This window comes from Tachypleus tridentatus, chromosome 8 (assembly GCF_004210375.1).
Source record: "Tachypleus tridentatus isolate NWPU-2018 chromosome 8, ASM421037v1, whole genome shotgun sequence".
NCBI classification, from domain to species: Eukaryota; Metazoa; Arthropoda; class Merostomata; order Xiphosura; family Limulidae; genus Tachypleus; species Tachypleus tridentatus.
In genome coordinates this window covers 160,818,068-160,839,633 of record NC_134832.1, presented here as the reverse complement: position 1 = coordinate 160,839,633, position 21,566 = coordinate 160,818,068, and the positions used below count along the sequence as shown (strand labels likewise).

At 33.1% G+C, this 21,566-nt stretch overlaps 1 protein-coding gene and 1 non-coding gene across 2 annotated transcripts; one reads left to right on the top strand and one right to left on the bottom strand.

The window, feature by feature from the left end:
• Positions 1-7,661: 7,661 nt before the first annotated feature.
• Positions 7,662-7,733, bottom strand: TRNAG-UCC (transfer RNA glycine (anticodon UCC)). Its single transcript has one exon. It is a non-coding gene; the product is annotated as a tRNA-Gly (tRNA).
• A 5,297-nt stretch (positions 7,734-13,030) lies between these two features.
• LOC143223836 (uncharacterized) lies at positions 13,031-21,003 on the top strand. The gene is made up of 2 exons (XM_076452318.1): positions 13,031-13,176; positions 20,388-21,003. The coding sequence occupies exon 2, from the start codon at positions 20,481-20,483 to the stop codon at positions 20,928-20,930; it is 450 nt and encodes a 149-aa protein (XP_076308433.1). The 5' UTR covers positions 13,031-13,176; positions 20,388-20,480; the 3' UTR covers positions 20,931-21,003.
• Positions 21,004-21,566: the final 563 nt, after the last annotated feature.

Here is a 21,566-nt window from a genome sequence, read left to right as displayed (position 1 = left end):
ATCTTCTAGGGGCACTTGATTGGGTGTTCTAGCCTTCACTTCTTTTCTGTAATGACACATGGTTGAAGGAGCAGCTGGTGAAGTCAGCAGAAAAAACAAGGAAGACGTAGCTCAGGAATGGTAGTGGAAATTTCTCTGGCCAATTTCTGTAAACAGAGAGAACTGAGGACAAGGTGATAGTGGTATTGGACTATCAGAATTATAGAATGTCATAAGTCTACAGGGAGGGATCATCAATGATATTCAACAGGATTATTGTGTTACAAGGCTCTGCAGGCCAAATATCTTCCTCCACCACCTCAATTTCTAGAATTTTTGGGATTTTCTCACCTGTCATCGAAATTTCTGTTCCTTGAAAAACAAGTATTATGGCATAAATATAATTATGATTATTAAATAAAACGTTGTAGACTGTTATTATGAAAAACAAGATATCCAGAAGGATAAGAATTTGGAATGATACAAATAAACATAGGATTGAAAATGGTTAGCCAACTTAGATTCTTATAAGACAAAGTTTGGATTAATAATGTTTCAAACCTTATAATTTAAAAAGTTATGATTAAAATCTTTTATGTGGGAGTATTTTAAACAAATCGTGAAAAAACATTTGTCGTTAAGTCATTTGTTGAATGGAACATGTGCTTGATTATTGCCTGGCCACAACCCCAATAACATACAATGCCTACTACTCACGTGCTACACGCTTTAAACTGCTAGAAATATAATATGGACTCATTAGGCAAGAAAGTTGGTAAAAACTACTAAAGCAGAGTTCTATTTAAAGAACTAAAATCATATTGATTATTTTAACTCAAACTTCCGACAATTCCGTCAGAAACATTTTACTTCTAATTGATGCTGATACTTGTTTTTGTTTGTTTGTTGTTTTTTTGGAATTTCGCGCAAAGCTACTCGAGGGCTATATGCACTAGCCGTCCCTAATTTAGCAGTGTAAGACTAGATGGAAGGCAGCTAGTCATCACCGCCAACTCTTGGGTTACTCTTTTACCAACGAATAGTTGGATTGATCGTCACATTATAACATCCCCACGGCTGAAAGGGTGAACATGTTTGGTGCGACCGGGATTCGAACCCGCGATCCTCGGATTACGAGTCGAACGTGATGCTGATACAAGAATAGTATAATTTGAATAAATTCAAAGCAATGCCGCCCAATTGCTACAAACTTACATCAGTCTAATGGGTCACATCTTAAACAAACAAAACGAAAGACTGGCACGTATTCTGGTTTGAATATCTTTGGCCATATTGCTTAGAAACAGAGATAACCGGGGGTGCTCAGAAAATTTCTTTCTCTTTACCCCACTCATGAGTTGGGTGTTTTGGCCATACAACCCGAAAAGTAATAATAGTAATAATTTTTTTAAAAATTCTTGAAGTTCGTTTGACAGAGCGTTAGCAAGCAAGCATCCACAGAAAAACTGACTACAGACCCGATGTGTGAATATCACAAGAAACAACGATCGATGTGGGACTTCAGTGCGGCGAGAGATCCGTAGATCTAATGCCAAGATTTGATGTGGTGGAAACGAGAAAACCCACTTTCACTCCTCGGGCTCCAATTATTTCTTGTAGTGGGCGGTGATGACTAGCTGCCTTCCCTATAGTGTTACACTACTAAATTAGGGGATGCCAACGCAGATAGTCCTCGTATAGCTTTGCACGAAATTCAAAAAAATAAAAACAACCTGTCTAGTTCGTATACTAGTTCATTTTTCTTCAGTTTTTGTCAAAATAATTTATTGTACCATGTAGGAGCCTCTCTGCTATTGTTTCTATGTGTGCGTATTTATACACGAATTCTGATGGTGTAGTTCAGGGTAGTTTATAAGCTTCTGTAAATAGTGTATTTCGTATTGTTTGTAGTTTTGCTTGCAATAGTTTTTTGCTTACATTCATCCATGCAGGGGGCTGCATAGTCAGTGACGGGTCTAATGTATGGTTTATATATTGTTATGATGTTATCTGCCGTTGCTCCACTATTTTTATCAGTTAGACTCCTAACATAGTTTGTTCTTCGTCAAATTTTTTGTTTTAATATTATTTGTGTGGTTTACCCGTGTTAGTCAAATGTTAGTTGCATATGTAGCAGTCTAAAGAAGTGTTACATTCAAATAGATCAGCTGTTGTGCTTTTTTTTGTGTTTAGTTAGCTTTGTAAATACCACTTGTTCTATTTATTCTGATTCTATAATTTTGACAGTATTCACTTGTTGTATGTTTGTGGCTGGTGTTGGTGCACTTTTCCAGACTACCACATCGTCAGCGAACTGTGAGGAGTATCCATTATTTGGATCTTTTAGAGGAATATTTATTATTCACGTACATAATAAATAGGGTAGGGCTAACCACCCCTCCTTGAGAGATACCAGCTTCTGGAGTAAAACACTCTGAGAAGGTCCCTTCAACATTGACTCTACATTTTGTATTTTCCAGAAAGTTTTATAGCCAGCGAATAATTCCCCGCGGTAGTCCCATTTCTTTGAGTGATCCCCAAATCGCGGCTAGTAAAGTTCAAACTTCGCTGTCTACATAATAACATGGTACAATAGGTGGCGTGTAGCCCTTAACTCTAACAAAACAAAGCAAGTATATTTCACAGAGGCTTTAAAAGGGAAAAAAAGATTACACAGATCAAACTTAATCTATTAGGCACTAATAAATTTACTTAATCGACTAAATTCCTCGGAGTCACTTTCAAAAGACACTAAACTGGACAAACCACTTCAACTTAATTTCTAAATCAGCGAAACAACGCGTAACCTTCCTCTGACGGATCGGCGGCACCCATAAAGGATGCTCCCCAGACACCATCATAACCATTTATGAAGCGTTTATCAGACCACTCATGGAATATGGATGCATGGTCACTTGCACCATGTCCAGTCACCTCAGGAAACAGTTGGAGAATATTTATATGCAAAAACGGCTCGTTTGGGCTGAGAAAACACTTTACATAGAAGAGCGAACAACGTTTCGACCTTCTTCGGTCATCGTCAGGTTCACAAAGGAAGAGGTAACTGACCGGAAGCTGACCACATGTTTGAAAGGGGTTGTGTAACTGTGTGTCGAAATGTAGAGGGCGGTATTAGATGTTTGAATATATAATTTTATTTATTATATTAATATAGGTATAAAGGCGTTCCTTTATATTGGTTTATTTTGGGTTTAAGTTGTTGTATAAGTAAGGCTTCTTTAATTTTACGTTTGTTTATGTTTGTTTCTTTATTTAGTATTTGAGTGTTTTCTATGGTTATGTTGTGTTTATTTGACTTGCAGTGTTCGAAAACGTGTGAAGGTGACTTTTATGTTCTTTGAATCTGGTTTCCATTTTTCTACTTGTTTCTCAATATAGAAGTCGTGGCAGTTATCACATTGTATTTTATAAATAATGTTGGTGTGGTGTTTGTCAGTGTAGTTTTTACATAGTATAGACCTCAGTTTTGTGCCGGGTTTTGAATAAATTTGGTATTAATTGGAATGTCATATTTTGTTACTAATTTTTGCCAAATGTTGGTTATTTGTTTGCTGATGTCGGGAATATATGGTATACAGCAGTATATGGTTTCGTGGTTTTGATTCGTGAGCTGTATTTACTTTAGTTGGTTGATTTTGCTTTCTGTCTAGGTGTGTGCGTATAATGTTTTCTATGGTTTGTGGAGGAAACTTATTGATGTTGGTGAAGTATTGTTTTATTTTGTCTAATTCATCGTTAATTTTATCTGGTGAGCATAGTTTTATGGCTGTGTTTATTTGGTTTCTTAGTATGTTGAGTTTTGTTTTGTTTCATGTGCTGAGTCCCAAGGAATGTATAGTCCAGTATGGGTGATTTTTCGGTGGATTTCTGTTTGAAATTGTGTATCAGTTCTTGTAATTTTGAGGTTAAGAAATGATATTTGATTGTTTTCTTCCTGTTCACATGTGAAGTTGATGTTGGGATGTATAGAGTTAATGTGATTGAAAAAATTAAGTATGTGTTCTGTAGATTTGAATCCCGCAACCGTGTCATCTACATATCTATACCAGTATAGTGGTGGATGTAATGCTGTGTTAATTGCTTGTGTTTCAACTTGTGTCATAAAAATATTGGCTAGAACTGGTGATACTGGGTTGCCCATGCTTAGGCCGTTTGTTTGTATATAGTTTTGGTTGTTGAACATGAAGTTTGTCTTTATCGTGGTGAATTCTATGAGGGTTGCTAACTGGTTACTGGGAATTTCTATAGTTGGGTTAGGGTCTCGGATATAGAGTTCTAAGGCTATCTTGCAGGCTTCAGTGGTTGGAACTTCTGTAAAGAGGGATATAACATCGAAACTGGCCATTAAGGCTTTATGATTAAGTTGATTTAGATTAGACTTGAAATTAAAAGAGTCTTTGATAAATGAGCTGGCTGATGTTACATATTTGGAGAATGCCCATGCTATGTATTTACCAAGGTTGTAATTAAACGATTCATATGTGGACATTATTGGTCGTAATGGACAATCTGGTTTATGAGGTTTGGGGATGCCGTATATTTGCGGTGTGCGTGAGTCGGTTTTACGTAGGTAGGAATAAAGTGTTTGTGAAATTGTGTTGGCTTTTTTCATTTGTAGTAGTAACTTGTTCAGTTGCGTCTCGTGTGTCTTTGTTGGATTTGTGTGTATAGGTTTAAATTTGTTCGTGTCTGATAGGATGTTATTCATTTTTTGGATGTATTCATTCGTGTTCATTATGACTATAGCGTTACCTTTATCTGCTTTTAGAATTTTTATGTTTTGTCTTGTTTTAGGTTTTTTATGCAATTAATGTCTATATTTTGTAAGGTTGTTTTCAGTTTTCTGTTTTGTGAAATTATGTTGATGGTTTTGTGAGAAAATTCTTTGAAAAAAATCGTTTAAGATGTTGTTTTAGGTGTTTCTGGAAAATATAAATTTGTAATTTTACCTGGGAAGGTTGGCTGTTGGATGTCAATAAAATTATCTAAGTTGTCTTCTTTCTGTTGGTTGTTTTTGGTTGTTTCCTTGTTTTTGTTCTCTGTAGAAAGTATCACAAGTCTCCTGGCTAGGTCTTCTAAACATGTTTTGATTTCTATGGTTGGAATGTGCCTAGGTGCTATAGCGAAGTTGAGTCCTTTGTTAAGTAGATGTATCTCGTCTGTGTTTAATTGACGGTCGGATCTGTTAATTATGAGGTTAGTCAACGGTTTGTCGTTTTGGTGTCTTTTCTGTTGTTTGCATCTTAGTTTTTCTAGTTTTTTTGTTGTGGCAGATCTTTTTGTCTCTGTCGTTTTTGGTATTGATTTGGTTTATGTTTCGTTGTATAAGTCCGTAAATCTCTGGTTTAATGCAGCATGCCAGTTGATGGTCTAGATTCATTTTTTGTTTTTGTAAGTCATGTAGTTCTTTATATTTTGTGTTCAACATGGCTTTCAGTAGTTTTTTTCTGTAAATTTTGAATAATGTTTGTGTATGTATTAAAATTTTTTGAAAGTTTTACCTTTACAAAATTAGGGGTTAGTTGTTCTTTTCTACATTGTTGAATAAAATAAATGTCACGATAAAAATTAACGATGAATTAGACAAAATAAAACAATACTTCACCAACATCAATAAGTTTCCTCCACAAACCATAGAAAACATTATACGCACACACCTAGACAGAAAGCAAAATCAACCAACTAAAGTAAATACAGCTCACGAATCAAAAAACCACGAAACCATATACTGCTGTATACCATATATTCCCGACATCAGCAAACAAATAACCAACATTTGGCAAAAATTAGTAACAAAATATGACATTCCAATTAATACCAAATTTATTCAAAAACCCGGCACAAAACTGAGGTCTATACTATGTAAAAACTACACTGACAAACACCACACCAACATTATTTATAAAATACAATGTGATAACTGCCACGACTTCTATATTGAGAAACAAGTAGAAAAATGGAAACCAGATTCAAAGAACATAAAAAGTCACCTTCACACGTTTTCGAACACTGCAAGTCAAATAAACACAACATAACCATAGAAAACACTCAAATACTAAATAAAGAAACAAACATAAACAAACGTAAAATTAAAGAAGCCTTACTTATACAACAACTTAAACCCAAAATAAACCAATATAAAGGAACGCCTTTATACCTATATTAATATAATAAATAAAATTATATATTCAAACATCTAATACCGCCCTCTACATTTCGACACACAGTTACACAACCCCTTTCAAACATGTGGTCAGCTTCCGGTCAGTTACCTCTTTCTTTGTGAACCTGACGATGACCGAAGAAGGTCGAAACGTTGTTCGCTCTTCTATGTAAAGTGTTTTCTCAGCCCAAACGAGCCGTTTTTGCATATAAATTTCTCAACAAGTGGGTTTCTCGTCATCACTGATAGTTGGAGAATATACAATACCAGGCAATTTGCATAACATACCGGTTACCAAGGTATACCTCATCATGGTACTTAAGAGTCCCTCAATATAATACCTAAAGTTAGTGAGAGAATGTGAAAGTTAGCTGAAAAATACTACCATAATGCTAAAACACGAAACACAATAACTTTACAATTCCCAACAATGGCTGAAACATCACACAAATGGCGTACCCACCAGTCTCCTTATTACTTATGTAATATCTAAAGCTGTAATCATATATGTTGGTTTTTGGTTTTACATCTTTTACACAGGAAGGAACCCTATCCAACACCTCACTTCATCGTACAGCTCAGGCACTCCAGGGATTTGCTTTTTGTTTGTTTGTTTTTTTAATTTCGCGCAAAGCTATACGAGGGCTATCTGCACTAGCCGTCCTTAATTTAGCAGTGTAAGTCTAGACGGAAGGCAGCTAGTCATCACCACCCACCGCCAACGTTTGGGCTACTCTTTTACCAACGAATGATGGGATTGACCGTAACCTTATAACACCTCTACGGCTGAAAAGGCGAGCATGTTTGGTGCGACGGAGATTCGAACCCGCGATCCTCAGATTACGAGCCGAACGCCTAAACCCACCTGGCCATGCTAGGCTAAACTAGACAGGTACTTCATACCTGATGGAGATAGTCCTAAACACCTTTCCCCAGTAAATATATATTTTCAAAATAAAAGAAAAAGGCCGCCTATAAACTAGACTCCATATTAGTTTATAGGTTAATTGATATACATTGAAAAGGATTTATGTAAATATTTTATAGTTAATACATATCTAGTGAAAGTGCAAATAATTATGGAACTATAAAGAGAAAGATCGTGCATGGACATTGTTTGTTAGGGCCTGAGTTAGTGCGGGTTACTCTCGCCCTCGTGTACAATGTATAAATGCAGATGCTGAAACAAATATGAAGGAAGGTTGTTTGTTGTCGTTTTTGGAATTTCGCACAAAGCTACTCGAGGGCTATCTGTGCTAGCAGTCCCTAATTTAGAAGTGTAAGACTAGAAGGAAGGCAGATAGTCATCACCACCCACCGCCAACTCTTGAGCTACTCTTTTACCAACGAATAGTGGGATTGACTGAACATTATAACGCCCCCACGACTGGGAGGGCGAGCATGTTTGGCGCAACTCGGGCGCGAACCCGCGACCCTCAGATTACGAAGCACACGCCTTAACGCGGCAGGCCATGCCAGGCCCAAAAGAAGATTATATTGCGACGGCCGGGAATCGAACCCGGGTCAACTGCTTGGAAGGCAGCTATGCTAACCACTATACCACCGTCGCTTACGAAGGAAGGAGGAAGAAGTCAATGAAACCTGTTCTTTCTTACCCAAATAAATATGAGAGAGCGAAGGAAAGATGGGGTCACTCGATGTACTCCAAACTGCTACATCGCCTGCATATTGTGACGCTTGAGTACATGAGAGTTTTGTGAACGGGATATCATTGACGTAGATAATATATAACAGCGGGCTTAGGGAGGACACCTGTAGCACACCAGACTTAAGCGTGAATGGACGTGAAAGCGTTTGGTGTATGTGAACTCTGACTTGTTTATAGTCTAGCTGCTTTGTGCCATAAAACACAAAATCAAGTTATTTATTTGAGAGAAAGCTCGAGATCCATCATATTATTGTGTCAGGTATCAAGCCAGTCAGATTACCCAAGTCTGTGCCAGTTCTGAGCCTGCTGTTAGTTGCTGGCCGAAACGGTCGTGCTAGGTGGGATCCTGGCACGCCGCGTAGCTGAGGCCTTTTACGGGAAGGTCAATACGCTGGTACGGGCTTGATCGAGCCGTCGAAGGCTAGCCTCGCTTAGTCCCAGTGCAGTACCACACCCGCGTCGGTCTTCAGCCCGACCAGATCAAATCCAATTTGTGTAATTTATAATCAACTTGCAAAAAAAACAAAAAAAAAACTTCTAAGATATTCAGTAAAACCACCCATACACCTAATATTTAAATTTTAAAATATTACAATAAAAAACAATTAAATATTTGAATATGCCATATTTTCCTTCCAATGTTCATAACGTATTATCAGCTGTTTTCATCCGTGTAGTTTCACTTGCTTTTGAATATCTCGATTCTTCTAAATTGAACATATTCTTCACTGGTATTAATGAAAATGTTAAATAACATCATGTTTCTTTTAATGTAGAATAAGATAACCCGAAGTGTTTATCTTATCAGTGAAACTGCAAGATCTAAATATTTAAGTTTGAGAAATTCAAAATAGCCTCTCAGTTATGAAAGTGTAGTTCTTAGATACATTATATATTTCGGTGTTTTACACATTAGTAATTTCAGTTCTACTTCGTATCTTGACATTCTCATAAAATTCATCCTTTATTGCTTGACGACTGTGCTCTGTACTTTTTGTTAATGTGAGTAATATAAAATAAATGACAACGTTCACAGATATTATAAAATTACATATTTCCTCCCTGAAAAACAAAATCGAACTTTTAGATGTTATTTATACATTTATATGAGTTTTAGCTAAAATATAGGCATAATTCCCAGTTATCCATAAATACTACAAAAATAACAAAATTACATGTATGGACATCAATTTTCTTTCCTCACTTTTTTTTCAGTTCATTTGCTGAAGCGAAGTGCAGGAAGTAATTTCACTGAACGGTCCACACACATAAACAGGTCATACTTCCGACAACAACAAGTAATAAAATATATTTTAACATACACACACACGTCTATTAAAACATAATTCAGATATGTAATTCGTGTATGTTAATTTTTTTGTTAGATGGTCATTTTCTCATCCAAGTGTCCAAGTTAAAAATATGTTGTTTTATTTGGCTTTACACATTTTCTCTCTTAACACAAATTACATTGACTGTTTTGAAAGTCTCATTGCCGCTATGACTTGTGCCTTTTGTTCTACTTGTGAAAGTCTAAGTTGTTTTTTGTCTTGCGAATATTTTCTGTTGCATTATTTCATGTGCTTCAGGTTGGAAACAGTTTATAGCTATTACATTTTCACTTATTTCAATCTCTGTCATTACTGATTTCAACACAATTTTTCCTCACTTTTTCACTTCATTCGGTGAAGCGAATAAAAGGAACTAATTTCACTGAACGGTCCAGACACATATAATGGTACATTTTTTTTTATATTCACATATATTGTGGTTGTAATTTTCGCATTTTTAGCTAAGAATTTTCAGAAAAAAGTTATGTTTAAAATTAATAAGAGTATAGAATTCTTTCTATATGTGATATTAGTATATGTGTCTGTAACACTATATATATATATACATATAACCATGCATGCATAATATCATATATAAATTGCATATCATTGTATATACTTATATAAATATTAAATGCGTTATTTTAAAATGAATTTGATGTCTTACCACGTCGTTATGGTCTATGTATTCATATTTAGTCATGTTTTATCTACTGGCTATGCATCTTGACCATAAACCCTGAAGCCTAGTTACCACTGCAAGAATCTCATTTTAAGGCTGTCTGTCATTTTCAAAGCACACCTGAAGTCCCTTGGTTTATTTCCATAACCTATTAATACTATAGGGAGGATGGTTTTCCAGTACACATTTAAATAGTTAGATTGTACAGAAATTCATAGGCTCCACATCTAGTGACGTGACTAATATGTCTATGTATGGAATTACATGAATACCCGTTTTATTCTCCAACTGTTTGAAGTATGCAATGGTTGAATATGAGGTATAACTCATACCTTGCTGATCTCGCTTTCAATTGGAGGTCTTTTTGGTTTTATTATGTCATATATTAAGCCCCGAATGAAGTGGACAGTTTTTGTCACTGATTGTTGAGTTCACAACTTCTCACTTGTTAGAAAATATTACGCTTTGCTTACCATAAGGGAGGGGATTTACAACATGTTGCATGTCTCTTTTTTGGCTTGTTTTGTCTCCCGAGTTAATCCATTTTGATATTTTGTAACTTACTTGAAGAACATATTATCTGTTAGTTAAATATGTGGTAATACAGTGACAATATACAAGTATCGTATCGTGAAGCCTTGATAAGATTGTATTGATACATCGTATGAGCCAATACGATTTACGTATCTTTACGAAAGTTGGCAGGTTTTCAGGAAACCTTATATGTTTTTCGTACAGAAAAATCAGAATTTCTAATAAACTATTTTTGCGAAAAATTAATGATTCAATAAAGGAAGATGAATATTGAATACCATATACTGTCTTCTTTTCTTTGGACTAAACATTACAAGCAAAGTAACATAACAAATTAACAATAACAAGGTAGATAGACACATATTACTCTTTTATTTTACTTCTCTTGTAAACTGCCATTTATTGAGCAAACCTGATAATTTGAAAAAGCACTGTAACATGTGAAGTTTGTTTGTTTTTTTGAATTTTGCGTAAAGCTACGCGAGGGCTCTGCACTAGCCTTACCTAATGCAGCAGTGTAAAATTAGAGGGAAGGCAGCTAGTCATCATCACCCACCACCAACTCTTGGGCTACTCTTTTACCAACGAATATTGGGATTGACCGTAACATTATAACACTCCCATGGCTGAAAGGGTGAGCATGTTTGGTGTGACGGGGATTCGAACCCCCGACCCTCAGATTATGATTTGAACGCCTTAACCACCTGGCCATGTCAAGCCCAAATGTGAAGTGCGTAAATAAGACTTAATAATATAGATAATGCATTACAGATAAGGTTATCAAACTTTGTAAAGACCGTTGGTAAAACTTCTGTATTTAGTTACATGTTGTGGAATCAATATCTAAATACGTATAGCATCGATTACTATGATTAAATAAACACTCTAATATTAATACCACATACATAGTGTATATAAAAACATTGCAAAAAAATCGTATTAAATAAGGGGATGTAAAATATATATGTATAATTTAAAGACAATAAGGGACCTGTTGATCCATTTAAGCTGTCCATTTACATTTTATTTAACTCTAAAATAAAACACTGAAAAATAACCTTTGCCATTCAAATATTTATCAAGTTCTTCCTTCAGTGTCATTTGAATTAACTTTATTTAGCACATCTGATGAAAACATATTCCAAAGGTTAAACACTTGTTAAAATAAATATAACTGTCTTAGCTACAGGTGACTCATACCCTGTCAAAATTTATTTTTGTGTCCCCTAGTCAAGCTAGATTTATCATTACACCATTAAATACGAAAATTGATCCATCAGTCCCTTTTACAATATTAAACTTCTTAATCAGGTTTCCTCCAATTCTTCTTCTTTTTTAAGAGAAAAAAAGTTTCAAAAATCTGAACTTATATGACAACTTTACCATTTCAGGTATCATCTTAGTGCCCATATTCAGAATCATTTCCACATAACATGTGGAAGCGTTTTGTTATATTTTATGTGTTTTTAAATTATATTTATGACAATATTTACAAAACATTAAAGTACGTGCGCACATGCATGGAAGTTTTTAAAACTTCACTAAACTATACAGAACTGAAATCAGGAGTAGGGAATTGCAGACAATGTACCATGTGCATAAAGGATATGTAGGTATAGATAGTACCATGCATTGCAAAGGTAAATATATGTGGATAATAGATTTCTCACTCCTCAGAGTCTCATCTCAGACAACTGCACTCATGTCTTAATAGTTTGTGGGTGAATTTGTTTACAAATACTTAGAATTTTAGCGCCATCATCCTGTTGAATATTGATACTTGCCCAATAATATGTAAGTGTCACGAGATCTTTTACACTATATGCTTTTCCTTTTTGATCAGACAATTTTATGTAAGGTGTTTTTTGTATTGGATAGTTTTGTAGACTTCAAGTGTTGTGGAATATGTTTAACTCACTTAACTTCAATTTCGCATTCATTGAGACGTACCACAGTCATCAGAATCGTTCTGAGCTCTATGATCCTAACTTCATATGTGAGTAATCTAGACAGGTCATTTATTTGTTTTAATTAATTTAACTACACAGCACTGTCTTTTACATTCTATTAATGAAACTTCAAAATACCACAACCGTAAAAAAATGTGTACACAAAACACTTGTTTCTCTTTCGTATGAACTTTGGAGTGGCACAAAAAATGCACGCATCTTAAAGCTTTACAGATAAACGTGAACAGCAGAACATATAGCTTTTAAGTAATACAATGTTACTTTGACGTTTAAAACTTGAATTAATAAAATGGGTTTTAAAGTTTATTTTTTCTTATAAAGTTTATAATGTATTTTACAATACAGTTATATGCTATTTTTTGTTCGAATTTTATACATCATAATAACTGAGAACATATTCGCATTATTATAATACACTAAATATGAAAGGTTAAATATGGTATTATAAATATTCGTAAACTTGCTTACTGATTTTAGTAGATATATTTCTATAATAAATATTTTTTTTGTGCGTGATAAGAGTACTGTATGTTTTGACTGTTTTTACTTTTCATAATTTTCTCTCCTTGAAGTTACGACTTTTAAATACATTCTATTTTCTTATTACGCTTAGCTTTTGTGGAAGATGATACGTTCGGAAGATATTGAAATTAAGGTTCCTTTAACGTATTCTCAAAAAACATTTCTTGTATCAACGGAAGCGTGATATAGAATGTCTATTTCATATTAAAGTATGTGAAAAAGAAGAACATTTTGGAGATCAAACGAGTGTTAGAAGTGATGTTGTTGTGATAGGACAGGATCGGAAAAAGTGTAAAGCAGCCAAAGTATGTGACTTTTGACAGTCTAGGCAAAAATTTTAATTTTAAAGAGCATTGAAAAACAGTGGAATAATATACTGAAATTTATGTTAAAGCTCAAAAGTAATGACATTCGTAAAATAACGAACCTTCTAAATTAAGTTCTTTAAGTTTTACTAGCTTTTAATAATTTGCCACACAGAAGATTAACTAAGAAAATCGCATTATGAAACGTTAGAGAATGGGTCGCAGTGTGGTTAAACGAAAGAAAGTTAACGATTATTATTGTTGGTAATGGAGTTAAGTAACACTAGACCCTTGTTACTGGTGAAGTGCCTTAGGGGTTAGTTCTTGAGCCCTTGACATTATCTTTTTTTTTTCCTTACTTTATCTCTAGTCATGGCGACATTGGGGTATATAATAGAATGACTTGGAGTCAGTTTGTAAGTTGAACAATTACTTGACAAATGACCTTTACGTTTAATGATATTTAAGCTTAATAAATTATAGTGGAATTTTATGGTGTCAGTGCAGTGGTATTAGTGCTGATTTTTTTTCATTATTCAATTGGATATATATAAAACCTAAAACAGTATTTGTTTGATATCCTCCATAAGCTAAATTTTAAAAGGCTTAGCAACTTATTTCCAATAGTAACTGAGTACAAAGGTTGTAGCAAGAAGAGAGAATTGTTTACTTTACTTCTTGATTTATTGTTCTCTATATTTTAAGAAAAATAAGTTTTATATTTTTTTCTAAATAGTAATAATCTATATATATATAATGTCTAATAATTGAAATGTGACTCTATATTACAAAATACTTGCCCAATAAAATACAGCCAAGACAGAGAAGACTAAAGGCCTGTTTTATATTAGTGTATTAGGTATGGCTGGAAGGCCAACATAATAAAAAAGAATAAACATATTTATATGACTGTATAGAATTATGAGACTTAAGTTACTTAGACTAAACATTTGTACTTGTTATAATGTGTAATCATTTTAGCATGAAAAAAGGATAATTTATATTTTCTACTTTTTTATGATGGTTGAGGATGGTCATAGTTAGACAACAGAAAGTAAAATATAAATTCTTACTGAAAACAAACATTTGAAAAATATTTAGGATGTTTTAGAGATTACACAAATATTTGAGATTTTTTGGGACAAAGAATAGTTTTTTAATAATAATATGAAATCACTTTGCACTCAAACTAGTAACAAAATAGACTATATTAAAAAACAAATCTTTAGTAAAAATATTTCATTAAAAATCAGATTTTTGGTATGCAAGATACTCGTAATCTTGAGTAAAAGTCTACAAAATTTTGTGAAGATACACTTACTGTATCAAAAGTTATAGTGCAAATACTTAGCATGTACAAATATGTAGACAGAATTGTGTATATTATACCAAGCCTGTTGCAAAATCATTAACTGATTAACAGATTCCACTAATTTATCATCTCTAATTTATAGTCATACTGATTTGAAGGCAAACTTATCTGTGTGTGTGTGTGTGTGTGTGTGTGTGTGTATATATATATATATAAATCACTAGTTAGTCCTAATTTTGAATACTGTGCAGCTTTTCTGCTAGTTGAAACTACCAGTCACAGTGATTGATTATTAGTGCTGAGATTGAAGTGGGATGAAGAGGGGTGTAATCCCATGTATTTTAAGGAGGGCCTAAAACCATTGTGCTACCATTTATAGTGTTAAGGAATACACATTCGAAAATTTCACAAGCCATTGTAATTTGTCTTTTCTTCCAGTTCAAGCATTGCTGATTGGTAATTACCAGTCACCATAATAAATGACATGGTGATTGCGTGACATTTCTTAACTCTTTACAAATGGACAAAAAATTACATTGTAAAGTCCTTCAATATAACAGCACCATTTTCAGTTATTCATCTGTTGCTGGGCTTATTTGGCCCCATATCAGTGAAGCTGATTGTTATTTTGGCATATATTTGTACAATGTCCATACTTGATAGCTAGTCCAGGTTGAATGTGGTTTTATGCTTTTTCTGTTTTTCAATGATGTTTTGTTTTACCTTCATTTCCTTTTATGTATTTTACTACATTTAATTTATTTTTACCTTTTTACTGGACATCTGGCACAGATAGCCTAGCTGCTTTGTGCCATAAAACACTAAATCAATCAATCAATCAACCAGGTTGAATGAGAGAAAACAAGTTGATATTATTACTGCAGTCTGGTAGTCAAACTGGACTACTGTTGCTTGTTAATAGTAAAGTGCGTTATGGGTAATTTCTTACCTTAACTTAATGAAGTTTAGTGATGATTTTAATTTCTTTAAACATTTTTTTTTCCATTGAGAATATTATATGGTCTGCGTAAGGTTCACAAACCTGACACCCCTTGAACTATACTTTCTACCTTAGGCACTCTTAGGCATTATTAGAATAATAATGTAGCTAAATTCCTTGTACCCTTAAAACTTTTTACTAAGAATGCATTTACAACACCTGACTCCTTCCACTTTTCCCTCCTCTAAAAATTGTGTGATTGCCAGCTTCAATATTAATTTTATTTTACTAATATTTCCATGGACAAAACTATTAATATTGCACTGTCTGAACCCTTCACTAAAAACATTCTTGTTAATGGACCTTCTACTACAGAATTTCTTCTTCTCTTTAACAATATCCTTTATGAGCTGATAGATGGTGGTGTTATGGGTTTCCCACTGAAGCCTATGTTTGTCAACATTTTTCCCTGTCATCACAAACAGAACTGGATTGACAAATGTCCTTCAAGCTTCAGACCTTTTTTCTACATAAAGTATGATGTTGATACTTTCCTTATTTTCAACTATATTGATCATTTCCAACTTTTTAATGACTATCTTAATTCACCTCATCCCTCTATACAGTTCAGTTATATTGAGACAAATAACTCTGTTTTCTTTCTGAACACTCCTGTTAACCATGGTGCCAATGGCCTTTATTGTTCATGTGCCATAGAAATACATTTACTTCCTTTTTCATTCAGTTTGATAGTTTTGTATCATTTTCTTTCTGATGCAGTCTTATTCTCTGTCTATTAAATAGAGCCTAAAAACTTAGCTCATCCTATCTAGCCCTTCACAAATAAATTACTTTCATACAAAATATTCTCTCTTAAAAGGCTACTCTGCATTTCTTGGAGAAAATAACTTCCTCTTGTTTTAATTAATTTATTGGTCAAGCCAGCTAAGATATCCACTGTACCCAAACTTCCCTTATACACTTGTTTACTATATCTCGGAAGACGTAACTCTCTTATCACAAGATAATTAAAAAACATTGTAACACTTACTATTCCCATGTTGATCTCAAAGTTATTATCAAACTGAATTTCAGACTCAAAAATGTTTTCTACCAAAAGTTCATCTTCTGACTACCCATTGTTCACATCTCATCTGCTTGTATATGTGTGGAGATTGTAAGGCCTTTCATATTGATTAAACCAAATGTCACCTCTAAGTATGAGCATGTGAACACATGGGCATATCTATAAAAACTGAAAGGGAGGTTACAAATCCTTCCAAATCCAATATCTATCAGCACAAAAAAAACAGTTTCTCTCTCTAAGTTTAAAATTCTCTAAATAGCCAAACATGATACTGAACTTTTTATAAAATAAAAATTATAAATACAAATTATCCTAAATAATGCACATTGTTCACACTTTTTGGTAATATTTTTGTTCTAATTACAATTAATATTTTTTTGTTTTGCACCTCTGAATTATTGATGGTGGAATTGTGAGGAGTATAAAAGATTTAATCAATGCTTTCTATTACCACATTCTTGTTTTGTTTAATCAATAAGGGCAAACAAATTGTTTTGCTGTACCAAAGCTGAACAAACTTAAATTAATAACAGAAAAAGTAAAACAGTGGTACAAATTGCAGTGAGCAGAGCACAGACAACTCATTGTGTATCATTGTACGTAACAAAGAAACATAATGGTAATGGTTTCAAGGATATTTGGAATAATTGAAAAGTGTATTTGAGTTGTGATATTAATCATTTTCGCTGAACAGACTCGAATTGATTGGTAATAATGATAAAAAATCATAATGCAATAGTTTGAGTACTGGATAATTGAAATAATCAATAACAGTAATAATCTGAAACACTAAAAAAGAATGAAGGCTACTTACATCAATTTTTTTAATTAAAAAAGAAAAATTTACAAGAACTAAGAATATAGATTCCTAGTAAGTTTAAATAACTCATGTCAACAACTCAGTGAAAATTATTTTCATCCTGTAGTTGTAAGCAAGGTGAAGAATACGTTCAAGCTTGGTGCAGCTATTATTATGACAGCATTCCATCTACCTGATTAATTTACTAATCAGTCATCACTCTTACTGACAGGGCTTTTACCCTAACTTAAGTGCTGTCAATTTGTTGGTACACGGTCAGTTTAAGAGCAGATTTTAATATTTTCCAAGTTTCCTCTAGATGTTTCTATATGTTACAGCAAGATAAGTACAAGCTTATTTAATTAATCTAACTGAAAGAATTAACTGGGTTAACAGAACAAATATTAGGAAATTTTATTGAACTCCACTAATTGTTTTTAAATATTAACACTTTTTTTAAGTAGTCTTCATTTATCTGACAAAAGTAACTTAATTTTCCACTTGTATATTCTTTATAAACTATCTTGTATATATATCTGGAAGAAAGAGAATATGTTTACAGATTGAATAATCATTGAAATAATAATGCAGTATAAATTAGACATGTAATTTTAGAACATAAAAAAGGACCTGTTGATTCATCTGGGTTACTCCATTCACTAAACTAAACTTAAAAATAAAACACCAAGATAGCCCTTATCATCCAAATATTTATCAAGCTTTTCCTATTGAAAACAACAAAAGTTGGTCTGTATTTCCTGTCAAAAACAACAGATGAGTATACTTTAGCCTGTATACCCAAGTGATGATAACATGACATTTGAGGAAATTAATGGGTCTGGTGATGATTCATTTTCTTTTGCTTATAAGTTATTGTTTGCCTACATGTTATTACATTAGCATGATATGCTTCCTTAATCAAATATATTTAGACTTCTATTTAACATTTCTCCAGATACAACCTAAAATTCTATTTTTCTTGCAACATCCTACAGCATACAACTTAAATGGCTTAAGAGACTGATCAACTTGAATATGAACGTCATTTTTTTCTTTTAATATTATTATTTACATCAAAATTATACTTGTAACTCAAATTATGATATCACACTTAAATTATTGTAATTAAAACCATCTGCTACCTTAGTGTGAAATGCATATTATCCGTGTGATAACTAAATTACAAACGGCAGGACTGAATAGGAGACATGAATGTTTTGAAACTAATTTCTTAGTATTTGTACTAACATTTTGTTTTAAAGAAAAGTGTATTTTTGTTCATCTGTCAGTTTGCTTGTCCAGTTCATTAAATAATTGAAATCCTTTGTAAAGTAACAGCACTCTTCTTACATCTAGCAACATCATAGACCTTATTATCAAGAAATTAGTAGTTTATTGATCATTCCAGCAACTGTCTTATTGATCTAAACCAATAAGAGCATTTATAATAACCATCTTTCTTCCATTCAGCCACTTTTCGAATCAGTGAATTAATTTATCCCCCAGATCGAATTAAATAATATTTTAACAACTTTCATTATCATCAAATGGTTTCTGTAAAGCCAGATACATCCAGTTTATGGCTGTGCCATCATCTACATAAGAAGTAACACCTTTAACTAATTTTGAAACATTGCCTAGAAAATATTTTCTATCAGTGAAAATGTGTTGAACTTCATTGTTTTTTTGTAATTGATGGAAATAATTGTAAGACTATGGGACAATAATATAAATTCTGTCAGTGTAGCAGTCATCTTCAATAAGACAGCCTTATTTTCCTAACATCGTGTTTGGCTTTTGGAATGAAATGACCTTAGATATAGTATATGCAGTTAATTTAAGGGAGTTTAAAGGAAGGCTTAATAACTGTTTTTATTTTATAGTTTAACATAGTGGTTGAATAATCCCAGATGGACAAAGAGGTCCCTTTTTGTCCTTAAATTATATGCAAGTGATAGATTTAATATATAACATTAACTTTTTTAAATAATGATAATGTCATTGGCAAAGTATGAGGAGCGTGGTACATGAAACTTTACAAATGATAATTCTACTTTGGTGCTCAGTAATTTCACTAAGCAGACTGCACTTCATCAAATGTTCTTGAGATAAGAGCTGATACCACTGCAAATAGCAAAGGTACCTAACTACTGATCTACAGCAGAGTGGTAGGATGAACTTTTCTCTTCTTTGACAGTTATTGGTAACTAAGACTGTTATTACCCTCTTAAAGATCAACCACCCTGTTAGAAAAGTGAAGTTGTCTAAGCTGAAGGTGACTTCTATTCTGCAAAAAATTATGTTTGTGTTCTCTAGTTCTACCATTCTCATCATTTAGTATGAAGAATGATGGTTCATTAACACTTATTTTTTTCAACAATTTTAAACACCTTAATCACATTCCCTATAACTGTTCTTTTCTCAAAATAAAATAATTTTATTTATTTTAACCTATCCTTGTATGTCAATCTTTCTATCTTATTTAATGTCCTAGTATCCTTTCTTGGAACCCTTTCCAACTATTCCTTATCCTTTTTTAGGTAAGCAGCACAAGAAAGAACATGGTACTCCAAATATACCAAACCAATGACATGTGCAAGGAAATTATAACCTCTTTAGATTTATATTCAGTGTTTTTATAGATATAACCCAAAATGCTATTTGATTTGCCATTGGCAAAACCACCTTCACTGGATGGCTTAAAAGTCTGATGAATTAGAACACCAAGATCCTTTTCTTCCATAACACTGTTATTTATGTTTATAATTCTTGTATATTATTAAATTACTTAATTGTTTAATATTTGAAATATGTGGTGTAAGTCATGAAGTAATGGCTTCCACATAGTTTTACAGGGACATTTATAAAAAATCCTTTCATGTTTAAAATCATATTAAGTAAGTTAAGAATCTAATCAGGCAGTTACATTGTGTTTATATTAGCATTTAAAAATTGCACATTTAAAAATGAGTTTTGAATCTAGGGTAACATTAATGTATGGGTGTAATAATGCTTATTTCAAATATATTCATTTTATGTATTTGCTTCTGATTTTTTTTTTATCTTTTTGTAGGAATACATAGTACACCTTACAACTGAACCAAGCAAGACTGAAGTTTTTACATACCCTAACCATCTTCAAATAATATTTGGTAATTATGTGTGGATGGTTTCACTCCAGCAAGGTTACTCAGTTCATATTACCTGTGGTAAAGAAAATTATTCCCTGTGTGTTGCAGGTCCAGCAAAAGCTGTTTCTAATGTGTGTTCACTTATGCAAAGTGCCTGTGATAATGCCATTAAAGCAGATATACACCATTTGGAAAGATTTAGTGTTAGTAAGAATAAAGAACTGGATACACAGCTGATTTCTGCAGTGAGAAACTTGTTCAGAATATCTATTGATATTAAAAGGTACAAATATTTTCCAGACAGATTAAAAGAGATTCTTCTGTCATGGGTTACTCAAGCATTTAAGGTCAGCAACAACTCTCAGACATGTCAAGATCTGCTTTCTTCATCTGCTAATTCATCAAGTAGTTTCAATAAAAGGATGACAGTGTTGTTATTATTGAAGACACTGAAAAATATGGTCACAGTAAAAATATCTCTGTAGTTGAAATTGAATCTGATGATTCAGTTTCTGATGTTCAAGAATGTTGTGCTCAGTCTTCCCAACCAATAAAGAACACTGCAAAAAAAACTTTAAGTGCATATACCAGTGAAAAGGGTAAAGACACAAGGAATCCAATAATTGATGTTGATTCTGATGATTCAGTGTCAGAAATTCAGTTTGTTAAAGTTGCATTGACTGATAAAAGAAAAGTAGTCAAATATAAAAAAGTGCAACAAAATTAATTACAATAAAGGCAGATGTATAACAAGAAGAAAACAGAGGACATTATATAACAGTAGTATGAAGGTACATAAATTTAAAACTTCAACACCAAGGAATTTTAATAGAACATTAAAAATCTTAAGAAAGTATTGCAGAAAAAAGCAACCTACAAGGGTTTGGAAGTCATTTAGGAATGAGAGTAGATTTAACTCAACAGTTCCAGTGAACAATGCAAAATCCTGTAATAACTTGGAAGATAGGCCACGAGTTCAGTTAACTTTGAATAATCTGAAAGATACTGTAATTTCTCGTACAGTGTCCATGGAAACTAACCACAGCTTATCATGTGATTGTTGTAAAATAGTATATAATGGTAAACACTATAGATATATCGATAAAGATCAGGAGGAGTCA